At 43.9% G+C, this 27,634-nt stretch overlaps 1 protein-coding gene across 1 annotated transcript in view; it reads right to left on the reverse strand.

Moving 5' to 3' along the window:
- Positions 1–27,634, reverse strand: part of ITGB5 (integrin subunit beta 5) — a 123,409-nt gene that overhangs the window by 84,903 nt on the left and 10,872 nt on the right. The window contains exons 2-4 of the mRNA XM_010354817.2: positions 24,816–24,901; positions 11,181–11,385; positions 30–279 (exon numbers count right to left, since the gene is read on the reverse strand). Of these exons, the coding sequence (XP_010353119.2) occupies positions 30–279; positions 11,181–11,385; positions 24,816–24,901 (541 nt within the window). The remainder of the gene's footprint in view (positions 1–29; positions 280–11,180; positions 11,386–24,815; positions 24,902–27,634) is intronic.

Genomic DNA, 27,634 nt, shown 5'->3' on the forward strand with positions numbered 1-27,634 from the left:
ACCCAACAGAAGGGCAACTGGTCACTTACCCAATGCATGGATTAGTCTGGTACCTCGGTGCCGTGTAGGAGAAAGGAGAGATGTCCTTATCGACAAAAGACCCAAATCCCAACCGGAAGTTGCTGGTGAGCTTCCTCATCTCCTCCGCGAGTTTGGTGCCCAGGTTCCGGATAGTGTCCAAGTCATCCTTCATGGACAGGGAGAGGTCCATCAGGTAGTACAAGTCCACAGGATAGTCCTCTACCTGGCGAACCTGTAGCTGGAAGGTGGCCTTGTCACCTGCACCAACAGAGAGGCCACCCGTGTTAGAGGTCGTGCAACTTGCTAAGGGCTGAGGGATGGGATCTGCTTTCAAAGCTAGTTCACCTCTTACTTTTCTTTAGTGATTGTGTGCCTCCCGGAAGATTTTTCTTGGAAGTAAAGTGCCTGAAGGGAATATGGCGCTGAGAATGGAGGCCTGGTTTCTCCTTCCCAAACACTCAGCTTAGCATTTCTTTTTTTATTTTATTTTATTTTTTTGAGACAGAGTGTTGCTCTGTCACCCAGGCTGGAGTGCTGTGGTGTAATCTCGGCTCACTGCAACCTCTGCCTCCCAGGTTCAAGTGATTCTCATGCCTCAGCCTCCTGAGTAGCTGGGATTACAGGTACCCACCACCATGCCTGGCTAATTTTTGCATTTTTAGTAAAGACGGGGTTTCACTATATTGACCAGGCTGGTATCAAACTCCTGGCCTCAAGTGATTCACCTACCTCAGCCTCCCAAAATGCTGGGATTATAGGCGTCAACCACCATGCTTGGCCTGGGCTTAGCATTTCTAAGGAAATGCCTTAACAACCAGGCTCCTTGGTAGTGTTCTGTCTTCTCAGCAACAAGGACCCTTGGGTAATCAGTGGACCGTGAACCAGACAATTTCATGAACACAAACTAGGTGGAGAATAGCCCACCAACCACATACCAACTCCAGAGAAAGACCCAGCCATGGTGGGAATGTGTGTTTGAAACAAAAAGCAGGGAAGAAATGAACAAAAGAGCTTGAGTGGGGAAGAATCAAGCTGGGCAGAGAGATGTGCAAGGCAAGGGAGGACAAAGAAACAAAGATGGTTGTTTAAAATACCCCAATGGGCAAAAATATGCATGCCTATGCCACGTCACCTGTTTTTGTTTATATTTCCCTCACCATTTACCAGACTAGTATTTACTTTGGGGGGCATATTTGATGTTTTGGGACATCACAGTTACAACTCATTATCATCAGAAACTACGTATATAAATACAGGAAGACAGATTCCAAATTTTAGCTCTATCGAAAAAAGAAAATGAGAAGAAAGAGAAAAGATAGCACTAGATTTGTCTACCAGCTACAATAAGATAGCCGACAGGCACAGAAAAGGGGAATTAATTCAGAGGAAAAGAACAAAGAAAAAAGCCAGTGTCTGGCAGGTGTGGTCTTTGCTGTCTCACTCTATAGAGTTCAAAGAGAGGCTCAAGTCAGGGCAATAATTGGAAGAGCCAGGCCAGGATAATGATCTTGAAATCATTTAATAATTTATAAAAACAAATCACTTAGAACCAACTTTAAGGCTCAGTTCAACTCATATCTGCCTTGGGCTCATTAACCTTTCAGGAGTGCCAAGAGATGTCCTATTTATCCTGCAGTAGAACTGTCTATACATACTTGAAATTTGGGGCCGGGCGCGGTGGCTCAAGCCTGTAATCCCAGCACTTTGGGAGGCCGAGACGGGCGGATCATGAGGTCAGGAGATCGAGACCATCCTGGCTAATACGGTGAAACCCCGTCTCTACTAAAAAATACAAAAAACTAGCCGGGCGACGAGGTGGGCGCCTGTAGTCCCAGCTACTCGGGAGGCTGAGACAGGAGAATGGCGTGAACCCGGGAGGCGGAGCTTGCAGTGAGCTGAGATCCGGCCACTGCACTCCAGCCTGGGCGGCAGAGCAAGACTCCGTCTCAAAAAAAAAAAAAAAAAAAAAAAAAAAGAAATTTGGATAGATTCTTTGTGTGTTTGGAGGCACAACAGCAAAGGTGGCCTCACTCCTGCCCAGCGAGTCTACACCTGACTTGCCGGCAGCCACATCTCAGAGCAACCAGTCTTTCATCTCAAGCTGACAACTAGCAAATTGAAGCCTTCTTTAACTTGCAGGGAACTCAATCCTCTATGCTCCCTCTCCTCCTCCCACCGCAACAACAAGGCATATTTCACTAACTAGACCATGAAGAATCAAATGATCAAAAGATTTTAGTTCAAGTTCCAGCCCTGTCCCTTGAGCAGGAGTGCAACCTGGGCCTCAGTTTCTTGAAATATAAAATGGAAATAAGAACAACGCTCACAGCATCAATTAAGCCTATTATGCGCTCATGAGGGAGAGCAGTGTTTTATGAGCAGTACAGGCTTGCACAGATGAAGTATGATTATGATCATTACTGCCTGTAGTCAGAGTGGCAGCTCTGAACCTGCTTCCCCTGACTTGTCTTTGCGTGTACTGTTCTAGGCGCCTCAGGATTGATGGAGTTTGAGTTGCCTATTGGTATAAGCCTATTTTTTAAAACCATCAGAGTCTGACTCAAACAGAGGAATGTGCAAGGTTTTCTTCCAGAATGAATTCCAGGCTGCTGTAATGTCTGCCTTTGGTCAGACGGACACAGCCGGTCCCGCCAGAGGGCTCCTTGGGTGCCACATCATAGTGAGGGAGGGGCAGAGAGGAGGGGGGAGTTGGGGGGAAGGGAGCTTCCTCCTTGGCCCTTGCATGGGCAGGCAACAGACCCCAAATGGACAGAGCCTGCAATCCTATTTCCTTTGCCTGATGCCATGATCTTTTCGCAGGTCTTCTGCATTTTCTGCCACCTGTGCCCCCAAGTTCCCACCTACAACTTATTTTATCCAAAATCTACTTCTACTTTTTTATGAATTATAAGAAATTAACAGATGGGCACTTTAAAACCGGGAAACAAATAATTGCCTTGGATTCTGGGAGGCGGAGAGGCATCTATGGGATAGAGGCTTGGAAGCAGGAGAGCTGGGTTTGAATCCAGACCTGGTCACCAAGGACTAGGGAGAACTCAGGCTCCTTTCAACTCACTGCTCAGTTTCTGCATCAATCAAGTAGGGAGGATATTAACTATTGTAGGGATTAAAAGAGATAAACACCGCACAAATGTTCCTATACAAAGAAAACTTTGGCCTCGTTTTCCCAAAAGTCAATTACTGAAGCAATTTCCTGTGAGGATAAAAAGAGAGACAGCAAATCCAGCCAGCAACTTGAATTTCAACAGCTACAGCCCTGGGCATACAAATTTAACCCTAAATTTTCCAGACATGAAGGCTGAGGGAAAGAAGGCATGATATATAGGTCTCTTTGTATTCTAAGAGGCCATCTATTCTGAAGCAAGAAACTTCTTAGCATTACATTCTAAGAGAAATTGATCAGTAAGAAAACACACACACACACACACACACACACACACACACACACACATCCCTTCCCAAAGGAAGACTGAAGTTGTTAAAAAGAAATACTGTCCCATTTTTCCAGAAAGAGAGGGATGTAAGAAAGACGGTAACACCACTGATGTTCAGAATGAGGGTTTATTGCTGCCTCTAATATGCTTGATTTTAAATGCCACAGACTCCTGAATAGGCGGTGGCAATGACAGAATGTTCTGTCAGCAGATCCTGGAGGGACTGACATTCCTGGTCAGATCCGTGCTGTGGGAGTTAAGCTTCCAGTGTACCAACAACTCCCCAAAAAGGGAGGCCTCTAACGTTAGCAGCCTGAAGGTGAAGCCATTACTGCATGTGAAGTGCACTTTCTGCTGAGAGAAGGTCTTAGGTATGTGTTCCACTTTTGGGTACACTTCCAGAACCATGCACACTGAAGCACTCTCCTCCCTTCCAACTCTTTACTGGCCACGCTGCTTTCCTTTAAAAATACCTGAGACTTTAAGCCAGTCGCCACCTCCTGCTGCCCAGCAGTGTGGGAAGCGCTTCTCGTCTTTAATTTGCCTGTCTTGGTCTGTGCCTGTCTCTGGTGACACCATTCCGGCCTGTGTGTCAGGATTCATCCTTCTCTGTTCCTTCCCTCTCCACTTAGGGTCTCTACAGGCTCATGTATTCCTGTGGCTATATCCCTTCTCTCTGGGGCTGTTGCATGTAATTCCTGCTAGCCTCGGGACCAGGAGCAGGACCAGAGAAATGGCAAACTCAAAAGAGAAGTTGATCACCTGGCACCTGTGACATGCTACCCCAGGCAGCCCCTTTCATGTCCTTCTGCTTGTTCCTGGTTCCAGAGTATCCAGCTCCAACTGCATTTTGTACAGAATTTCTGTACTGCTCAGTTTGTAAGTGCAGGTTCTTCCACTATAATCAGGTATCAACTAGCATTCCACCTGAAATGTATTTTTAAAGCTTTCTTCTCTCTGCCTTGCCTTTAATAAAAAGTGAAAAGCTGGCATTTTCCTTAGGGATATATATCAAATAACAAACATTTCTAGAGAGTGAGTTGAGAATTTCAGCAAAAACTTTTTATTTTTTTGAGACAGGGTCTTGTTCTGTCACCCAGGCTAGAGTACAGTGGCACAACCACAGCTCACTGTAGCCTCAACCTCCCGGGCTCAAGCAATCCTCCTGCCTCAGCCTCCCAAGTAGCTGGGACTATAAGCATGTGCCATCACACCTGGCTAATTTAAAAATTATTAGTAGAGACAAAGTCCTGCCATGTTGCCCAGGCTGGCCTCAAACTCCCGAGCTCAAGTGATCCTCCCCCTCAGCCTCCCAAAGTGCTGGGATTATAGGTGTGAGCCACATGCCCAGCCTCAAAAACTTTTTTTAAATTTTTATTTTTTCTGCTTTCTTATTTTCCCTCAGGTTTCCTGTCTTTGAGCCAAAAACTCTTAAGACTGATTTTGTTCAGTGTTAAGACAAAGTAGTACCTCAGCAAATAAAGACCCTTGCCATCCCAAAATAAATGCAAGTGGTTTTTGATTCCCTAGAAGTACTATTCTGTGCTGGAAACTGAAAGAAAGAAGGGAAACATAAAAATCAACTCTATTATAACAGGACTACAACTGAACAGAAAATTAGGGCCCTGGTACACACATTATAAATGAGCAGACAGCTCTTCCAGTCACTACAGCAGAAGGCACTTAGTCTCCCAGGATTAAATCCAGATCTAGAACCAAAGTATTGCCTCACTGGTCTAGAACAAGGATGCCAGGCTGACCGCACCCCCTCCCCACCTCAGAATTGTGACTGTTGACCGATGGAATAAAGGAACAAGTCACCTGAAGGCATGGTTGTCCTCCACAGTGTCTGCCTCCAAGCCCAGGGCTCTATACTTCTAGTTTCCTTTAAAATAACCCCTTATCCAGCCATCATCAAAATACTTTCTTCACCTATCTAAGCTATCTACACTGTCACCCAGGGTGGCAACTTTATTGCAAAAGCAACACCTAAAAACTGGCACTTCCAAGTAGAACCTGGAAGAAGAAGGGAGGAAAAAAACAGGGGCTGGCAGGAAACCCAAAAGCAACCAATCACCTGTGGTTTAGTTAATAGTATTGTAACTGTGTTGGTTTCCTGGTTTTAATAAAGTACTCTTGTTATATTAAGATGTTATCATTGAGGGCAACGGAGGAAGGTACATAGAACATCGCTGTGTTATTTTTGCAACTTCTTGTAGGTCTAAAATTGTTTCAAAATGTAAGAAAGCTACCAATCAAGGGTCATTTTTTTAAGAGGTTGAAGGACTGAGGCCAATAATGACTTATAAACCCTTCTTAATTGCTCAGTGTTTCAAAACCACCTTTAGCTTTTGACCATTCTCAATAAGCTTTACTTTCAAGTTTATGTCCTTTCTTAAGGATTTTATGCTCTTTGTTAATGATTTTTTCTAAGGTTCTTATCCTGACATGTAGTTTCCAATATTGAAATAAAATGGAAAACATGATCCTATATTTACACAAAATCTTGCCTAAAGCTTGGCAGTCCTTCAAAAAGTTAAACATAGAATTACCATATGACCCAGCAATTCCACTCCTAGCTATAGACCCAAGATTATTGAAAACATATGTCCCCATAATAGTGTGTACATGAATGTTCACAGCAGCATTAGTCATAATTGCCCCAAAGTATAGGATGTTAACTGTGGGGTTATTAAAACAAAAGAAAAAAGAATTGTCCCAAAGTAGAAACAGCCCAAATGTCCATCAACTAAAATATAGTATATCTATACATATACAATGGAATATTATTTGGCCATAAAAAGGAATGAAGTACATGCTACAACATGGATGAACCTTGAAACATGTTGCTAAGTGAAAGAAATCAGCTAAAAGAGCCACACATTATACGATGTATAGGAAATGCCCAGAATATGCAAAACTATAGAGAGAGAAAGTAGATGGGTGGAGAGCAGGGGCTGAAAGGGGAGGGTGGTAGACAGTAGGACAGGCAGTCACTGTTCATGGGTGTGGGACTTCTTTTCGGGAAAATGTTCTGGAATTAGACAGTGGTGTTGACTGCACAACCTTGCAAATATGCTAAGTATAACTTAAAATGGTGAATCTTATGTTCTGTGAATTATATCTCAATTTTAAAAAATTAAAAAGTCCTGCTTAAAGTAGATAGAAATTCTTTTTATTTCCTTCCTGAGACTTACCTTGAAACAATTACTTTGCCTTCATGAAGTGTCTTTCATATTATGCTGAGGCTTGTCCTTGATTAGTCTGCGATAAGTCTGGCAAAGTCTTATATTTCACTCAACAAGTAACTATTATGAGGCATGGGGGGTAGGGCAAGGGAGGAGACACAAAAGCATTTTTAAAAATATACAATGGAGGCCCAGCGCAGGTGGCTCATGCCTGTAATCCCAGTACTTTGGGAGGCTGAGGTAGGCAGATGACTTGAGCACAGGAGTTCGAGACCAGCCTGGCCAACATCGTGAAACTCTGTCTCTACTAAAAATACAAAAATTAGTCAGGTGTGGTTGTGTGCGCCTCTAGTCCCAGCTACTCAGGAGGCTGAGGCATAAGAATCACTTGAACCTGGGAGGCTGCAGTGAGCTGAAATTACGTCACTGCACTCCAGCTTGGGCAACAGAGCGAGACTCTGTCTCTCTCTCTCTCTCTATATATATATATAGATAGATAGATAGATAGATAGATAGATAGACAGATAGATAGATAGATAGATATATGAAAAACCAACCCCTATATAACTGAAAGCACTCTCCAGAGTCAAGGGGGAAATACCCTGAGGCAAATATGCATTTTGCATAACTGAAAATTTTGCTAACTGCGACATACCATTTTTCTCTCCCCCCAAAGAAATTCTTGGGGTTTGCCTGCACTTCTTTTTGTAAATGTTAAAATTATATTTTCAAAATTTTAACAGGCATCATTGGTTTCAAGTGTTTCTACATTTGGGAAACATATTCACAATGCTTGTAGGTCTTAGGAACTCATATTTTCATCAGATCTCTTCCTAGTTTTCATCTCTTCAGACTGAACCCTCTTCATAGTCTGGGTGTGTTTCCAGAAGGCAGTCAGCTCCTCCGTCCACTTGACACCCCCAGCACTGGGCTCTCCACCATGACACCTTCCACAAGACAGAGCTGCACACAGCACCCACACCGTATTTTTGTATAAACATAGGGTCATGGTTTCCATTTTATTTCTAATACCAGAAACCATATGATAATAATGCTTAGCAGGAGATGTAACTATGCCAAATCAGAATGCTTTTTTTCTTTAATTGAGCATATATTGAGTTTTATGCATAAATATGGGATTGCATACAAACCGGCCATTACTCAAATCACTTGCTTTTTATTTTGGGTTCTTGTTGTTGTTGTTGTTGTTGTTGTTGTTGTTGTTGTTGTTTAGAGTCTCACTTTCATCCAGGCTGGAGCCTCAAACTCATGGGTTCAAGGGATCCTCCCATCTCAGTCTCCCCCATAGCAACGGGGTCTCACTATGTTGCCCAGGCTGGTCTCAGATTTCTGACCTCAATTGATCCTCTCTCCTTAGCCTCCCAAACCACTGAGATTACAGGCATAAGCCACCATACCTGGCCTTCTCTAGCTCTCTAACTCTTCTACAGGGAGTGCCGTAAAGGCCAGTTGATAGTCAAACCAGACAACCACCTCTGCTCACACTCACACCTTAATTCTGATTTAAAAACTGGAATTATTAAAGTGTGGACATCTTTGGATTTGTGTGATGCAACTCTTTCCTAAGTTAAGTCTACCCTAAAGAAGAGAGATTTGCCACCATAAAGGATACTTCTTGGAGAGAACACCACAGGCTTTGAGAGCTAGTCTAGGTAAGGAGTTCCAAAAATGTAAATTAAAACCTTCCTCCACAAGGGCTCTGAAATTGCAAACTCTTTTGGAGGTGTGAATTTTTGTCCTCATTTTCAAAGATTATTGAATGAAAATAGCACAATTATACATACATTATGATAATAAGTATATGAAAAATACAAAGAGGTGAATAAAGACAGAGGACATAGTAAAAATGAAAAATAATATTATGTTAAAGTGGATTATTTTTCTAGAATTTCATGTGCTATTGCTATACTGTTACTATGATAAAAAAGAAGATAAGGCATTCACATTAGTCAATACACTATTCTTATACAACACAATGTTCCAATATATTAATAGTCTACAACAACTCCTATATCCCCTTCAGGTCCAAACCCTTGACCCTGAGCCTGTCTTCATATAAGAGATTTCTCTTTCCTCAGAGGACATCACCAACCATCTGCCCACATAAAGGCTCAGCTGACTTTTTTCTACCCACTCACACAGCTCTGTAAACGAGTTCCCTTCCTTTTCTCTCTCAACTCAGTATCTCACTAAAAAGGCTGAGTGTCGTTAACAGTAAGAAGGTTTGCAAAAATCCTAACTTCAATTAATCTCAACACTGATTCCTGGGCAGGCAACCCAATAGTTTAGACTTCTCTATTCAGCAGGGCCATTTTACACTCTTCTTTTGTTTCTTATTTTCAAGACAATTAAAATAGACAAAATAAAACATTTCTCAACTTATGATGACTTGCAGCTCTTTCTTTAAAAACTCATGGTGCAGACCATACGATGATAACCACAACAACAACAAGCTTTACTGAGTGCTTACCACATGCAGCATTGTGCTAAATCCATTTCCGAGGCACTGAGCATCCCTGGCCAAACCTCCATCTGGCACCCTTGGCCACTGCTCTTTGAAAATAATAAAAATTTTAACTTTGAAAAGTTCACTGATACAAAAAGTCCCATTTAAGCCTCTGAACACGCCCATGAGGAACAAAGGTGACAAAGACCCTAAGATGCTGAGAGATGGAGTAACTTGCCCAGGGCCTCCGAGCTAGGGACAGAGGCAGAGCTAGAACCCAAGAGCGCCAGCCAGATCCATGATCTTTCCACTGCTATAAGCTTCCCTGGAGTCTACATAAACCATCTACAAACAGTTACTGCCAATGGTTTCCTAGACCATGGGATAGAAGAAAACGGCAAAAAATCAGTGAAATGTGAAAAAAATCTGCCCCTTCCCAAGAGAATAATACTTTTCAATTTAGCCACATGCACATCCAACCCTTTGACATTACAAGGCTTCTAATTGCAGAATATTCAATGATAAAAGTGGTGAACTAGAAACAAGCACGGGTTTGTGGTTACCAAGACCTGGGGCTGAATCGATTCACCACTTACTAACTGAGAGACCTTGAGCAGGTTGTTTCCTTGTGTGTAAAATGAGAGCTACCTGGCTGGGCATGGTGGTTCATGCCTGTAACGCCAGCACTTTGGGAGGCTGAGGAGGGGAGATCACCTGAGGTCAGGAGTTCAAGGCCAGCCTGGCCAACATGGTGAAACCCTGTCTCTACAAAAATACAAAAAAAAAAAAAAAAAAAAATTAGCTGGGCATGGTGGTGCACACCCAGCTACTAGGGAGGCTGAGGCAGAAGAACCTCTTGAACCGGGAGGTAGAGGTTGCAATGAGCCAAGATTGTGCCATTGCACTCCAGCCTGGGTGACAGAGCGATACTCCATCTCAAAAAAAAAAGATAGCTACCTTAAAGTTAGGTCAAGTGTTTAGCACATAGTAGGTGTGCAAAACTGTTTCTTTATATTACATTATAAGTAATTATATTACCATTTCCTTATATTAAGCAACTCTAAGGCTTGCAGGGCCCGAGGGTCACACACACAAAAAAATATCCACTCTAAAAGTTTGTCCTTCCAGAATGCTACAGACTCAAATGGAATTTGCTGATGGGGAAAAACACTTTTTCCTAAAAGTGGCATGTTTCCTGAGCAACTTGCATTCACTAAGGAGTAAATCTACCAGCATCCTCCTAGAATAAACCACAGCATTATTCACAATAGCCAAAAGCTGAAGACAACCTAAATGTCCATTGACAGACAAATGAATAAACAAAATGTGATACACCCATACAATGAAATATTACTCAGCCAAAAAAGGAATGAAGTTCTGACATATGCCAAAATATGTGTGAAACTTGAAAACATTACACTTAGTGAAATAAGTCAAACTTCATAGGACAAATACTGGATGATTCCACTTATGGTAGGTACCTGGACTAGTCAAGTTCGGAGTCGGAAAGTAGAGTGGGCAGCCACTACACTCTGAATGACTGTAATTTCTACCATCAGTTGCTCCCTGATTTAAACAAAATTTAAAAATAAAAATAAATGAAAAATAAAAAATAAAGTAGAATGCCAGTTACCAGGAACCAAGGGAAAGAGAGAATGAGGAATTAATGTTTAATGGGTATAGATTTTCTGTTTAGGACAATGAAAATGTTCTGGAAATAGATACTGCTGATGTTTATACAATATTGTAAATTTACTTAATGCTGCTGAACTGTACACTTGAAAATGCTTAAAATGGTAAATGTTATGTATATTTCACCACAATTGTTTAAAAATAGCAAAGATCTTCCTCTGTCCACAGGAGCCTATCCACAGATACATCAATAAGAACATACTCTGCTTCCTGAGGTCTGAGCCTTGCCTCCCCATCACCATCTCGTGGCTCTGTTCTCAGCCTGGCCTGACTCACTGTCCCATTATTAACAAGTCCCACCTCCTCCATGGGCCTTCCTGATCCCAGAGCATCCAGCCCTTTCTGTGGGCAACTCACCGGGCCGGAGGTTCACGGCAATCTCCTGTGGTGTCATCTGAATGACGTCCCAGCCCGCAGAGCCCGAACCCTTGCTGCTGAGGGGCAGGCTCCTCAGGATATGGAAGCTGCTGGCTGGGCTCTCTATCTCACCTCCACAGCCATTTCTGACAAGGTTTGCCCTCAAGTCACACCGAGAGGTGATGGACCGTGGGCTTCCGAAGTCCTAGGCAGGGAAAAAGAGGAAGAGAGCAGGAGGTGGTCAGGATGTCTCCCGAAAACATGGCATGCTGTGGCTGCGTCTCCATCCGGTTGACCTTAAATTCTCTACTTTCCATTTTCATTGTCTGAAAATGGAGGAAATGGTAATCCCTATTCCAGGTGCTTCACCAAGTATTGTAAAGATTAACTGAGCTGCTGGATATTAAAGTATTTTGTAAACTGTAAACACATAATAAAAATGTTCGGTTTCATTGTTATTTTGGTGGTTAAAATGTTCCTAACTGCCTACATGACTAGCAAGAGAAAGAAACAGAAATGATCAAAATTGTATAGCTAAAATGTTTTAAAAGTTGTTATATATTGCTGGGCGTGGTGGTTCATGCCTGTAATCCCAGCTATTTGGGAGGCTGAGGTGGGAGGATCGCTTGAGATCAAGAGTTTGAGACCAGCCTGGGCAACATGGGACCTCAACTCTAAAAATAAATAAATAAGTAGATGAAATAATATATAGTTAAATAAATAAGATGACATATAAGTGGCTGAGAAGTCTTCCCTTGGGCATTCAAGAGTTAACCTTTAAGCTGTTCATTTATCATCTTTCACTGGCATTGGATGCCGAATAATCATTCAGAAGAACAACGTGGCAGTACAGGTCATATCCACTGACCCAGTGCTCTACTCCAAGAAACTTATCACAAGAAAATCATCTAAAGAGAAAGGAGAAGCTCTTTGTGATGTATATGGCAGTATTATTTGTAATATAATCTTTAAAACTTGCAAACCTAAATCCTTAAACCATAACAATAACATAGCATATCACTTCAATAGATGACAGTCATTACAAATAATTATGGGAATTAAGAAGAAATTTAAAATATTTACACTAAGGAGGAAAAAAAAATCCCAGAATATAGAATTGTATTTATTAGGATTTAAAAGAAAAATTTTTAATGAGGTGCTATAGTAAAGTGACGAAAACATTTTTGTTTTTATCTTTGTTGTTTGTGTGATAACAACACATTGATAGGAAAAGTCTTTGGGTTTGGGAGAAAGCTGGACGTCAGAACAACTCAACCTCATTTGGGACAGCAGGAGGTTAAGGTATTAATTTTAAAATGAAACAATATACTTTGTTATAAAACATGAACCCTCCCTGGTCATTTCCAGCAAAGGGGTTTTTAATGGCAAAGCGAGCCCAGGCTTCTCTCTGAGCACCTTTTCACTGGTGAATGTAAAAAACAAGATCCCCCCCACCTCCCGCTCTGGCAGGCTGGAGGCCAGTGCTGTCCTATGAGTCTTTCTGGAGGAGTTAGGGCACTAGTCTCTTCCTCTTCCCTCTGGAACACTTTGCCAGAAGTCTCACGTGAGTCAGCATCCCTTGACCACTTTGTTAGAAGCCAGACTGCTGGCAGAGGCACAAAAATCAGAGGAATGCACCCTCCCTCAAGGTCTTAGATATCCTAGAACTACCCAATGCCCTTTAGAATCCTTGTAAAATTCAAGATTAAGAAGTCAGCCTGGTGTGGTGGCTCACACCTGTCATCCCAGCACTTTAAGAGACTAAGGCAGGAGGATTATTTGGGCTGGGAGTTCAATGCTGCAGTGAACTGCGATTGTGCCACTGCACTCCAGCCTGGGCAACAGAGCAAGAGCCTGTCTCAGAAAAACAAAAAGCAAACACAAAAAAGAACAAGAAGTCAAGAAGACACTGCAGTGTTTTTAAATAAGTAAAGCCAGATGTATTGTCCTAAGCCTATGGTATGTTTGTTTGTTTTCTGGGTTTTTCTTTTTTTAAATAATGATTTTTTTATTTGTGCACTAAATCCCCAAGGATCTTGCCTGTCAACAACCTCCAGGACTACACCAAAGGTATAAGTGGCTCCATAAACACTTGTTGTGAAACAAGGTTAGAAAAATGAGTTTTCTGGCCAGACATGGTGGCTCATGCCACCATTTCAAGAGGCTGAGGCGGGAGGATTGCTTGAGCCCAGGAGCTCCAGGTTGCAGTGGGCTACGATCCATGCCACTGCACTCCAGCCTGAGCGACAGTGAGACTTTGTTAAAATATATATATATATATATATATATATATATATATATACACACACACACACACACATACATACATACACACACACACACACACACATATATTATTCTGGCCTTACATTTTTTTTTTTTTTTCTGAGACAGTGTCTTGCTCTGTTACCAGACTGAAGTGCAGTGGTGCAATGTCAGCTCACTGCAACCTCCGACTCCCTGGTTCAAGCGATTCTCCTGCCTCAGCCTCCCGAGTAGCTCGGATTACAGCCACGCGCCACCATGCCCAGCTAATTTTTATATTTTTAGTAGAGACAGGGTTTCACCATGTTGGCCAGGATGGCCTCGATCTCCTGACCTTGTGATCTGCCCACCTCGGCCTTCCAAAGTGCTGGGATTATAGGTGTAAGCCACCGCACCCGGCCTCTGGCCTTAGATTTAAAAGCAGAGCTTTCTAAATGGGGTTCCAGGTGGTCAAGCTTGACTCTCATATAGCAGTTGTAGTGAAGCAGTGAGAAGAAAAACACGGGGTTTGGAGAAAGGAGGGGTAACAGCCTGAGGGCCCTGCCAGTTTGGTTCTGCTGTCTTGAGCTGTCTGAAGTAGATGTCTAATTAGCTTTCCAGAGCTTGAAGAGCTCAGCGACTTGCCTGCCCAGTGCTTACTCTGCTAGAGAATCTCTGAATTTCTCACTGGTGAACTGAGCTTTGCTATCCAGCCCCTCTACTTCTGAGGAGCTGACTATACTTGTCCCAGTTCTGTTTGTCAAGGTGCACCTGTTTTGATCAGTCCAGTGCACAGCCCCACCACCAGGGTGGCAATGGAAGCATGGTCAGTCTCCTCAGAGTAATGGGAACCCCTGACACACCTCCTGCAGGTCTGGACCAGCTTACACTCTGGAATAGACCAGGACACAGAGGCAACCTGCTTCACCTAAGCAGGAGGCAGGTGCACAATTCCTTTAGGTTGGTCAATGAGATGATCCCCCCACTGCTGGGATACGTGCACTGGCAGTGAACTTCATCTGAGCTTCTCAACATCCTGCTCAAAGGGATTTTTGATGGACACTACCCATCATTGATCAAGGACTTGTACAGAGCCAAATGTATCTGCTGGGACCATCAGGAGACTTAAAGTCCAAATCATATTTCCCAGACCTGAAGAACTGTGAGGCAGCCAGGTAAGTGCCGATTATAACCCTAGTCGTGTCGTTGGCTTTCCCAGGTGCACGCTGTAGCAGCTCTGGGGCTTCTTTATTCTCCAGAATGTTAGGAGCAAAGCCCTCTTCATGCCCTTCATTGGTAGCGGCTTTCCCATGTTTCTCCTTAAAAACATTCTTCAGCTGAGGTTGTGATAAACCTCAGCTCCAGTGCATACGAGGCTTCCCTGAAGTTAGCTGCACCAACAACAAGAATCATGGGCTCCTGCACTGTCACCTGGTTGCCAGTGTGAAGACCACTATTAATCACATTAAAGCTGCAACTTGCAGGGTTGCACTGACTTCGGAAATACAGACCGAGTCAGCAACATGATGGTACAACGGGAGTCCTATTCTCAGCAACTCCAGCTTTATAGAGAGCAAAGGACACCCCATATGCCATGTGGACCAAAGTTAGATTTCTTCTCAGTGCCATGCATCTCTATTATCACTGTCAAAGTTCGCTTTCTTGCTACCTGGGTCAGATCATGTGGTTTTATTGATGTACTCAACAACTTTGAGACATCTTTACCTATATATCGAGTCCTGTCATTATTGTCCCAGAGCTCTAGGGACTCAGAGCCACTAGCTGAGGAACCACGGGGCAAGGCAGGTCTGAAGAAGCTTTTGAGGGTAAGACAGCAACCTTAACAGGGAAATTCCCCTAAGAGGTGAAGATCTCTTTTGGCACAGAGTCCAAAAAATTGCTGTGACTAATTTCTTTTGATTGATTTATTTTTGACCCGATAAGGAATGAGTAAGCCATAACTGATTTGTAGCTATAGGTTCTTGTTGCCCATGAAAAGGAACTGAGAGTGCTGCAGACCTCAGCAGAGGGAGTCAGGCCACAAGCCAAGAGCTTCGCCTCTATTCCGTGTGTTCCTTTCTAAGTATTTTTGTTTTTATTTTTAGTTTTGAGACAGAGTCTCACTCTGTCACCCAGGCTGGAGTGCAATAGTGCAATCTCAGCTCACTGCAACCTCCGCCTCCTGGTTCAAGTGATCCTGCTGCCTTAGCCTCCTGAGTAGCTGGGATTACAAGCATGTGCTACTATGCCTGGCTAATTTTTGTATTTTTAGTAGAGACGGCGTTTTGCCATGTTGACCAGGCTGGTCTCGAACTCCTAATCGTCATGGCCGCCCAAAATGCTGGGATTACAGGCATGAGCCACAACACCTGGCCTAGATATTTTAATTTTGAACAAGGGTAGATGCATATTTAAAGAGAAAAAAACAAAATGACAGAGACCAGGGGCATATCTAGTAATGGCTATGACCTTCCAGGTATACAAACATTATAAATCAGGAAAACGTCTCTTAACCGTTAGTAGTTTAAGGTAAAAAAAACAAAAACAAAAAAAAAGCAAGAGAGAGAGAGAAAGAGAGAGAAAGAAAGAAAGAAAGAAAGAAAGAAAGAAAGAAAGAAAGAAAGAAAGAAAGAGAAAATGTCCCAAGACCTATATTTCTTTTTTTTTTTTCTTTTTTTTTGAGATGGAGTCTTGCTCTGTCATCCAGGCTGGAGTGCAGTGACTCCATCTCGGCTCACTGCAAGCTCCGCCTCCCAGGTTCATGCCATTCTCCTGCCTCAGCCTCCCGAGTAGCTGGGACTACAGGCACCCACCACCATGCCCGGCTAATTTTTTGTCTTTTTGGTAGAGCCGGGGTCTCACTGTGTTAGCCAGGATGGTCTCAATCTCCTGACCTCATGATCCACTGGCCTCAGCCTCCCAAAGTGCTGGGATTACAGGTGTGAGCCACCACACCCAGCCCCTCAATATCTATATTTCTAAGCTCCAAATTCAATGAATACAGATGCCTCAAATCATAAAGACTTAGAGAAAAGGCAGACTCATGTTTAAGAAAATTCTCCTTCCTAAGCAAATTAATGCAGGCACAGAAAACCAAATACCACGTTTTCACTTATTAGTGGGACCTAAACATTGAGCACCCACAGACATAAACATGTGAACAACAGACACTGTGAACTACAGGGGTAGGAGGGTTTATGGGTTGAAAAACTACCTATTGGGTACTATGCTCACTACTTGAGTGCAATATGCCCATATAACAAACCCGCACATGTATCCTCTGACTCTAACATGAAAGCTGAAAAAAAAAAAAAGAAAAGAGAAAGTCCTCCTCACGTGAATGACATCCTGATGTCTGATGGTGTAACAGCTTCAGATCCCAGAAACCTGACACTCAAGACCTTCCGCCAGGTGTCAGACATAGCAAGTTCCAAGGGGAAGGGCCCTTGACTGTATCACCTGGTGCCATCCCCTGGCTTCCACAGGTGGGAAATCAGAGGTCCACAAGCCTAAGTTCACCCAAGAAGTTGAAGTTCATCTGGCCCAGGCTTCTTGGGCCCAAATCCAGTGCTCTTTGCAGCATGTGTGTGCCTCCCATTTTAGCCAAGGCCACTGCCAAGTTCTGCAGCAGGAAATTAACTTTGGGCCCACAGATTCCATCCTTCTGAAGGGAGCATTTCTTTGCTGCCCCAGATACAGAGATCTGTTACCTACCAAACATGAGGGATAAATACCCTCTTGCAGAGAAACAGGTACAGAAGCACCTCAACCTATAGAAGAGGAGCGGCGACTTCATCTCAACAGGGAAAAATGGAAACCTTTTGCTTCTTGAACAAAAGGAACCCAAGCAAGAAGGATGGGCTTCTAACGGGCCACAACACAACTGCTTGCAGATGCTCCCTATGCTCTACGCTGGAAAAGGTTCCCATACACAAACAAAGCATTGATCCCTGGTCTCCAGAAATGCCCTTATCAAACTCTCCAAAGGGGAAAAGCAGCAGAATGGGAACAGAAACTTGAAGTGTCCTTTGCAGCTTTTTTTTTTTTTTTTTTTTGAGAGACTGGGTCTCGCTCTTTCACCCAGGCTGGAGTGCAGTGACATGATCGCCACTCACTGCAGCTGCAACTTCCTAGGCTCAAGCTGTCTCCCCACCTCAGACTCCCAAGTAGCTGGGACTACAGGCAGGTGCCATCATACTCCACTGATTTTTTACTTTTTTTGTAGAGACCAGGTCTCACTATGCTGCCCAGGCTAGTCCACAACTCCTGGGCTCAAGCAATCCTCTCGCCTGAGCCTCCTGAGGTGCTGGAATTATAGGCGTGAGTCACCACGCCTGGCCTTTTGCTGCTTTTAGTTACTAAGTGGTAATAATATAAAAGAGAAAAGAGAGGTGTTTTAAACTTAGATTGTTTTTAGTTTGTTAGAACACTGGTGTTTGCAACTTATTGTAAGCCACCATGCTCACTCACCCCATCATCACTGTTACATGGAGGATAAGATGAGGTCTGCTACTTATTGTAACATGTAACACCTGACTCCATATATATTTTATTTTTTGTCTGTTTGTTTTTCAGATGGAATCTCGCTCTGTTGCCTAGGCTGGAGTGCAGTGGCGTGATCTCTGCTCACTGCAACTTCAGCCTCCTGGGTTCAAGTGATTCTCATGCCTCAGCCTCCCGAATAGCTGGGACTACAGGTGCCCACCGCTATGCCTGGCTAATTTTTGTATTTTTAGTAGAGATGGGGTTTCGCCATGTTGGCCAGGCTGGTCTCAAACTCCTAAGTTCAAGTGATCCAACCGCTTCAGCCACCCAAAGTGCTGGGATTACAGGCATGGCCACCATGCCCAGCTCCCCTATATATTTTCTGCTAATCAAGATCTCTTACTCTGCAGTCAAGGCGAGTGGTCAATGTGTGCTTGGCTGTCCAGCATCACAGCGAGTGCATTCAGGTTCCTCTGTGTCAGACCAGACATTACATTATTTGAGTGCCATCCTACCTACTATTGCTGAAGGCTAAAACTCTAAAAAGGCGAGGGTGATTGTTTTGGGGGAAAAGACAAATTGTTTGTTTCTGAAACAGAGTAGAAGAGTTGAGGAACTGTAGGTCCTTGAACAAAAGGGCCAAGCAAGAAAGGAGGCCAGCATACCCAATCCCTGGGATGAAGAGGGAAGAAACAAACTGGGAAACAGGCAGAGAGCCCAGCGGAGAAGTGGACGCAGGCGGGAAGCTGGCTTCTTGCTGAGGCCGACCTTTCTGGCTGGGATACGGCACGGCCTGGCCCCCTGACCAACCATGCCTGCAGCTCCAACTTGGCAGAACCCTCAGGGATGTGAGGAGAAGGTAGCTGATGACAACCAAAATGTGTGTTGTGTGTCAGCAACACACTGTCACGTATACTTCCTGCCTGGGGGATGGAGAAATCCCTCTACCAGCTTTCAATGGACTTATTTAATTCATTGAACAAATATTTATGAAGTGTCTACAATAGGCCAATATTATTTCTTTCATTTAGTCTGACCACAAGGAGATGTTCTTTAAAGAATCTATAGTTTATGTGAGCTGGATTTAATATTGATTCTTTTCATTTCAGTTGGCCCATCTTGCTTCCCAGCCTCTCACCTGTCTCCCTTCTCATGCTCCTACCTCCAATCCTGCTGATGCTTCATTGCTTCTTCTCCACATCTACTTCCCCAGGCAAAGACCACTCGCCCCAGCCCAGAATTCACTAGTCTTCTCCCATGCCTGACCCCATTTCCACGCATCCAAATACTTCAGGCCTCATCGTTCTTCTCCCTGTGGGAATTCAGCTCCACAGTGGTGGCCTTGCCTAACCTGGTCCTTCTCCCGGATTTCACAGCAGCCTGGTACTGCCCACAGCCACGCCATTTCACGGAGCCTCATATTCACAGTGGCCAAGGCTGTCTAGGACAAGGTAGAGAGTGTGTTGCAGAGAGGCAGGGGCAGCGTGGCAGGCCAAGACAGGCAGTGACCCACACATCCTGGTCTCAGAGTAGGGGAGAGTCTGGCGACTCTGGATATGAGGGCAAAGAGTAAATCTGAAACCCTCAGGTAAACCATGGTGAGAAAATAAAGGCAAGAGGCCAGGCACAGTGGCTCACTGTCTGTAATTCCAGCACATTGGGAAGCCGAGGCGAGAGGATCACTTGAGCCCAGGAGTTTAAGACCAGCCTGGGTAACACAGTGAGACCTGTTCTCTACCAAACAAGCAAACAAACAAAAAATCAAAACTTTACCTGGGTGTTGTGGGATAGGCCTATAGTCCCAGCTACTCGGGAGGCTAGGGTGGGAGGATCACTTGAGTCTGAGAGATTGAGGCTGCAGTGAGCTATGATCACACCACTGCACTGCAGCCTGGGCAACAGAATAAGACCCTGTCTCCGAAAATAAACTAAATGATTAAAAATGAAAAAAAAAGTAAACAAAGGCAAGAGAACCAGGGCTGATGTGGCACAGAGCCAACTAAGAGAGAACCAGCAAGAGCACCATTCAGGGGATGGTGGGGAAGGACACTGGTAGACTCACGCATGATACCTATAGGAGGAGACAGAGTCAGAAGGCATGGAATTAGGTTACAAGGGATGTGAAATGCAGGGATAAGGAGTGCCCACGCCCACTTCAAGTAAAATAAGGGTAAGTCTTCATGGGATCTAGAGCAAGAGAATCCCCATGGAATGTGCCATGGGATTCATCCTCATAGGTTGGGAACCTGGCCCTCACTGGCTGTCTACTGGGCAGCAACCCTCAGTGTACACACACATCAAACGCTCATTACATCTTTGATGATGTCCTGGGATATATGGTTAAGAAGGCACCCAGCGACACTTACTCTGTCTTGCTAAGGAGTAGGGGTTGATCAAAACCATTCATGGCCAGGCATGGTGGCTCACACCTGTAATCCCAGCACTTGGGAGGCAGAGGCAGGCAGATCACTTGAGCCCAGGAGTTTGAGACCAGCCTGGGCAACATGGTGAAACCCCAGCTCTACTGAAAATACAAAAATTAGCCAGGTATGGTGGCACATGCCTGTAATCCTAACTACTCAGGAAGCTGGGTGGGAGAATCACCTGGGACTGGGAGGCTGAGGCTGGAGTGAGCCATGATTCTACCACTGCACTCCAGCCTGGATGATGAGAGTGAGACCCTGCCATAAATAAATAAATAACCGTTCCCGAACTCTGCAACCTGGCTCTCTAAAATACATGCCCTGGGGAGAGGTTACCCCCAAAGAAGATGGGAAGCTGCATTCCAGGGCAGGGATCATAGGAATTTCTTCAGCTAAGACTGAGGCTTCCGATGAGCAGAGAGGCAGCCCAGTGGGCTAGACAGGGAACCCAAATGTGGGCTGGGGTGATAACAAGCTCCTAGGGACACCTTCATTTACTGTCAGCATCAGGAAGTCTGACTTGTGGAAGTACTAGCACAAGGAAGGAAGCTACTTAAAGTAAAAATGGACCTGGCTTCTGGATTTTCTAGCCACATGTCACTAGAAAATACTCATGGATGACAGTGGCAGCCATTCAGGAGGCTCAGCTAATCAGCCCCGTCCACAAGTCCTCCTATGCACTGATCTCATTTTACATTCCCAGTTATGCTGGAGGGTGGGAACTGTCACCTTCATTTTATATATCAAGAAATTAAATCATGGCAAAGCTGATTGAAACTTTGTTTTTTCTAAGTCCATGTCTTTTTAACAGTACTCTTACATCAAATACAAATTCCTGCCAGATTCTTGACTGGATACTGGGTATCCAAGATGAATAAAGCAGTTCAGTTTCTCAAGGAGGTGATGATTTAGTTGGTAACAGGCATGAAAACAAATCAAAACAAAAAGAGGTTATAAGTGCTAAAGAAGCACAGAGTACACGGAGACAAAAAGGTAGTCATGGCCTGCACCTAGCAGACAAACAATAAATAGCCATCCAGTGAAATCCTTTGAGCAACTACTATGTGTTAAGCACCATTCAGGAATACAGTAATGAAGAAAACAGATAGAACCCCTGCCCCAGCTGGGCATGGTGGATCACGCCTATAATCCCAGCACTTTGGGAGGCCGAGGTGAGTGGTTCATGAACGAGGTCAGGAGTTCAAGACCAGCCTGGCCAAGATGGTGAACCCCATCTCTACTAAAAATACAAAAACTAGCCGGGCGTGGTAGCACGTGCCTGTAATCCCAGCTACTCAGGAGGCTGAGGCAGAGAATTGCTTAAACCCAGGAGGCGGAGGTGGCAGTGAGCCAAGATCACACCACTGCACTCTAGCCTGAGCTACAGAGTAAGACTCCATCTCAAAAGAAAAGAAAAAAAGAACCCCTGCCCCTAACACTCCAGTGGAGGGAGCTTACATTCTCATATCAAATGGATACACAAATGAATATACAGATGGATGGATGGATGGATGGATGGATGGATGGATGGATGGATGGATAAATGAATGGATAGACAGATGGAGACGATCAGGTATGCAGGTCGTTATGGAGTAGATGAGGTTGAACCGATTCTTTTTTTTTTTTTTTGTCTTTTTTGAGACAGGGTCTTGCTTTGTCGCCCAGGCTGGAGTGCCATGGCACAATCTCGGCTCACTACAGGTCCTCCTCCTGGGCTCAAGTGATCCTCCCACCTCAGTCCCCCAAGTAGCTGGGACTACAGGCATGCACCAGCACACCCAGCTAATTTTTTGTGTTTTTTGTAGAGATGGGGTTTCGTCATATTGCCCAGGCTGGTCTTGAACTTCTAAGCTCAAGCAATCCACTCACCTTGGCTTCCCAAAGTGCTAGGATTATAGGTGTGAGCCACTGCATGCTGGGCCTGAATTTTATTTTATTTTATTTTATATCATTTCATTTCACTTTATTTTGAGACAGAGTCTCACCCTGTTGCCCAGGCTGGAGTGCAATGGCCCAATCTCAGGTCACTACAACCTCTACCCCCCAGGTTCAAGCGATTCTCCTGCCTCAGCCTACCAAGTAGCTGAGATTACAGGCTCACGCCACCATGCCTGGCTAATTTTTTGTATCTTTAGTAGAGATGAGATTTCAACATATTGGCCAGGCTGGTCTCGAACTCCTGACCTTGTGATCCGCCCATCTCAGCCTCCCAAAGTACTAGGATTACAGGCGTGAGACACCATGCCTGGCCAAATTGATTCTTAAAAACAATAAAACAAGGTTATCAGTCAAGGAAAGGAGGGGCCGGGCATGGTGGCTCACATCTGTAATCCAAGCAATTTGTGAGGCCAAGGCAAGAGACTCATTTGAGGCCAGGTGTTTCAGACAAGACTGAGAAACATAGAGAGATCCCATCTCTAAAAGATGTTTTTTAAATTAGCCGAGCACAGTGGCGCACACCTGTAGTCCCAGCTACCTGGTAGCTGAGGTGGGAGGATTGCTTGAGCCCAGAAGATGGAAGCTGTAGTGAGCTACGATTGCATCACTGTATTCCAGCCTGGGTGACAGAGCAAGACCCTGTCTCAAAAAAATAAAAAATAAAGAAGGAAAGAGGAAGAAAAAGCCAGCAAGGCTTTCTGGGGAGAGGAGCAACACGGGGAAGATCAGGCAGGGTTCTCAAGCTGAGTTCTCTGGGGATCTGCAGGTGGTTCCCTCTGGCTAAATTTCGGGTCAGACAAGAGATGATGGCAGGAGGAAGGCAACAGACCACAGAGCAGGTCTCTATTGACCTGCCCTGCAGGTCATAGAGAACAAAAGGAAGATTTTAAAGAAGGGTGATAATAAAGATGGTACAATTAATCACAAATATGATTAAAGGTTTATATGTTGGAAAGATTCCTCTCTCAAAGTAAACTGAGAACTCCCAAAGTTTTAAAATGACATTTTAGAGAGTTCATATAGCAAGCAAGAGGCCATATAGTCTGGAGGGAAAAGCTTGGGCTCAGAAGTCAGATTAAAACCCCAGCTTTGGCACACTTGCATGACGTTGAGTGAGTCACTCTACTGCTCTGAGCCTCATATTTTCATCAATAAAACAAGTGTATTACACCCACCTGACAGAGCTGTTGTGAGAATCAGAGATATTATATGATGTACAAAAGATATGACATCTAGTAAGGTCCCCACGTGATCATTTTTAGCCATCATAAGTTAAAGGAATCCCCAGACCTCTGAGGCAGCCATGATGGAGACTAACCCAGCCTCCCGAGAGCCATCTCTTGGTCCTCCTGACAGGGATCACACACTGAGTTGCAGACTGAGCCAGTCCAAAACAGCAAGTCCTGGGTTCTTTTTTTTTTTTTTTTTTTTTGAGACGGAGTCTCGCTCTAGCCCGGGCTGGAGTGCAGTGGCCGGATCTCAGCTCACTGCAAGCTCCGCCTCCCAGGTTTACGCCATTCTCCTGCCTCAGCCTCCCGAGTAGCTGGGACTACAGGCGCCCGACACCTCGCCCGGCTAGTTTTTTGTATTTTTTAGTAGAGACGGGGTTTCACCGTGTTAGCCAGGATGGTCTCGATCTCCTGACCTCGTGATCCGCCCGTCTCGGCCTCCCAAAGTGCTGGGATTACAGGCTTGAGCCACCGCGCCCGGCCAAGTCCTGGGTTCTTTTACAAATAACCTTAATGGGGCACTTTTACATAGTGGGTTTGTGACCCAGAAATTTCCTTCAAGACACGAAATTCAGAAATCAATCATTTTCCGATTAGTCCACCAAGTTACATTTCTTTCCCTCCCTCCTTCCTCCCTCCCTCCCTCTTTCTTTCTTTCCTGATTTATTTAGTAGAGATAGAGTCTCTATGTTGTCCAGGCTGGACTCAAACTCCTGAGCTCAAGCCTCAAGCAATCCTCCTGCCTTGGCCTCCCACAATGCTGGCGTGAGCCAGCCCACATTGCTTTATGGTATCAATAGCCTAACATTGTTCCAAACCTGTATCTCTTTCTAAAAGGCTTAAAGAAATGGCAGCCATTATTTTTAAATAAAATCATTCCATAAAGGCTAATTCCTAATATTTACTCTCAAGTAAGGACACTAAGATGAGTGGCCTCCACCAACATGCCACCCATCTAGATATGTTTTGAATCATTATGCAACAAACTAGATTCACAAGCTCAGGTCTTCTAGTGTTCTTATACCAAAGATCAGAAAACTACAGATGAATCCTAATTGGTTTCCAAACAAAAGGGAAGGAAAGTCTTGTTTCCCTAAAACAGGATTAGCATTCCACACTATCAAGAAACCCAGTTTATCTTATTGTCTCATAAACTTGGATTTGTCATCGCTCTGGCCTGACGGGGAAGAGGCAGCTTACAGAATCTGCACAGGATTTTTAGGTACAGTAAACTGGTGTGTTGTGGTGTTGCCCCCTCCTCACCCTCACCCTTGCAACATTCCTTCCCTTCTTTCTCCCCTCCCCCACTTACATACCTCTTTGGAGCACCAGGCACATTTTGGGTGGATTAGCAGACATTCTTCACATGAAGTAGCACTTCCACTAGTGCATATGTTGAGACCTTTAAAGCAAGATAAAGATGCACTAATTAGTTCCTGGCTATAAATTTCATGGATCAGGGCTTTGAATAAGTTGGGAGAATTACTTCCTTCTTTAACAGGAGGCCTCTCTGAGTCTAAAGGGTGCAGGTCCCGTTGCTAATTGCAGGTTAAGGCTCATTTGCTGAGGCTGAACATTGAGGTTCTGAAGCATTCACCAAACATGCATGCTTGTGTTAGCAACTTCCATTTCTTCTGCTAGACCCACTTGGATTCTCATTTTCCCCATAACTCAGCAAATCCTCTCTTTCTGAGAGAGAACAAGAAAGGCCCCTTTACACTTAGTCTATCCAAAATGACAAAAATAGTACAAAAAAAAAAAAAAAGGAAAGAAAAAACAATACATTGGTTTTATTCAGGAATTTTTTTTTTTTTTTTTTTTTTTTTTTTTTTTTTTTTTTGAGACGGAGTCTCGCTCTGTCTCCCGGGCTGAGTGCAGTGGCCGGATCTCAGCTCACTGCAAGCTCCGCCTCCCGGGTTTACGCCATTCTCCTGCCTCGGCCTCCCGAGTAGCTGGGACTACAGGCGCCCGCCACCTCGCCCGGCTCGTTTTTTGTATTTTTTAGTAGAGACGGGGTTTCACCGCGTTAGCCAGGATGGTCTCGATCTCCTGACCTCGTGATCCGCCCGTCTCGGCCTCCCAAAGTGCTGGGATTACAGGCTTGAGCCACCGCGCCCGGCCAGGAATTTTTTTACAAAAAGAAAATTCTAAATCAAATACTCTCACATCAAAATTTACAGTATACTGAAAGAAACCATGTATCCCAGGAACACAATGTTGAATTAAGATAGAGGAAATCCATTGATTCAACATATCTATTAATAGGTCAAATTAAAAAAAAAAAAAAAAAAAAAAAAAACCAAGGCTGGGCATGGTGACTCACGCCTATGATAATCCCAACATTTTGGAGGTGAAGGCGGGAGGACTGCCTGAGCCTAGGAGGCTGAAACCAGTCTAGGCAAAGTAGGATCCCTGTCTCTAAGAAAAACAAAATTTCACCAGGTGTAACAGTACACACTTTGAGCCATGATCGTACCACTGCACTCCAGCCTGGGCAACAGAGGGAGACCCAGTCTCAAAAGCCAAAAAAAGAAAAAAGAAAAGAAAGAAAGAAAGAGAAACTGAAGAAGACCCCCAAAATGGAAAGATATCCTGTGCTCATGGTTTGGAAGAATTAATATTGTTAAAATGTCCATGCTATCCAGTCTAAAAATTTAATTCACTTTTTATCAAAATCCCAATGTCATTTTTCACAGAAATAGAAAAAAAAATCCTAAAATTTTTATCAAACCACAAAAGTTTGTATGAAACCCAAATAGTCAAAACAACCTTAAACAAGAAGAACAAAGGTGGAGGCATTATATTGCCTGATTTCAAAATACACTACAAAGCAACTGTCATTAAAACAGCATGGTACTGGCATAAAAACAGACATATAGACCAATGGAACAGAATAAAGTGCCCAGAAATAAATCCAGGCATTTACAGTTAACTGATCTTCAACAAAGTTGTCAAGAACACACAATGGGGAAAGGCTAGTCTCTTCAATAAATGGTTTTGGGACAATAAGATATCCATATACAGAAGAATGAAACTGAACCTTTATCTCACACTATATTTAAAAAACCAACTCAATATGGTTTAAAACCTTAAATGTAACACCTGAAATGTAAACGAAAACATATGAAAAAAGTTCTCTGACATCACACTAGGCAATGACTTTTGGAATATTATCCCAGAGGCACAGGCAACAAAAATGAAAATAGGCAAATGGAATTGTATCAAACTAAAAAGCTTCTGCACAGCAAAGGAAACAATCAACAGAGTAGGGAAACAACCTACCATATGCGACAGAATATTTGCAAACCATACATCTGATAAATGGTTAACACCCAAATACATAAAGAATTCAAACAACTCACTATTAAGAAAACAAATAACCCAATTAGAAAAATAAGCAATGGGCCAGGCACCGTGGCTCACTCCTGTAAGTCCAGGCATTGTGGCTCACACTGCGGCTCACTTTAGGAGGCTGAGTTGGGCAGATCACCTGAGGTCAGGGATTCTAGACCAGCCTGGACGACATGGTGAAACCCTGTCTCTACTACAAATACAAAAATTAGCTGGGTGTGGTGGTGCACCCCTGTAATCCCAGCTACTCGAGAGGCTGAGGCACAAGAATCACTTGAATCCACGAGGCAGAGGCTGCAGTGAGCCGAGACAGTGCCACTGCACTCCACCCTGGGCGACAGAGCAAGACTCTGTCTCAAAAAAGAAAAAAAAAAAAAAAAAAAGCCAGTGCTAGCAAGAATGTTGATAAAAGGGAACCGGGGGAACTTTGTACACTGTTGGTGGGAATGTAAATTAGTACAGCCATTATGGAAAACGACATGGAGGTTCCTTAAACCAGAACTACTACATGTTCCAGCAATTCCACTGCTGAGTATATAACCAAAGAAAATGAAATCAGTATGTCAAAGACATACCTGCACTCTCATATTCCTTGCAGCACTATTCATAACAGCCAAGATACGGAATCAATAGACAGAGGTTCCTTAAACCAGAACTACTACATGTTCCAGCAATTCCACTGCTGAGTATATAACCAAAGAAAATGAAATCAGTATGTCAAAAACATACCTGCACTCTCATATTCCTTGCAGCACTATTCATAACAGCCAAAATACGGAATCAA

This window comes from Rhinopithecus roxellana, chromosome 1 (assembly GCF_007565055.1).
Source record: "Rhinopithecus roxellana isolate Shanxi Qingling chromosome 1, ASM756505v1, whole genome shotgun sequence".
NCBI lineage: Eukaryota > Metazoa > Chordata > Mammalia > Primates > Cercopithecidae > Rhinopithecus > Rhinopithecus roxellana.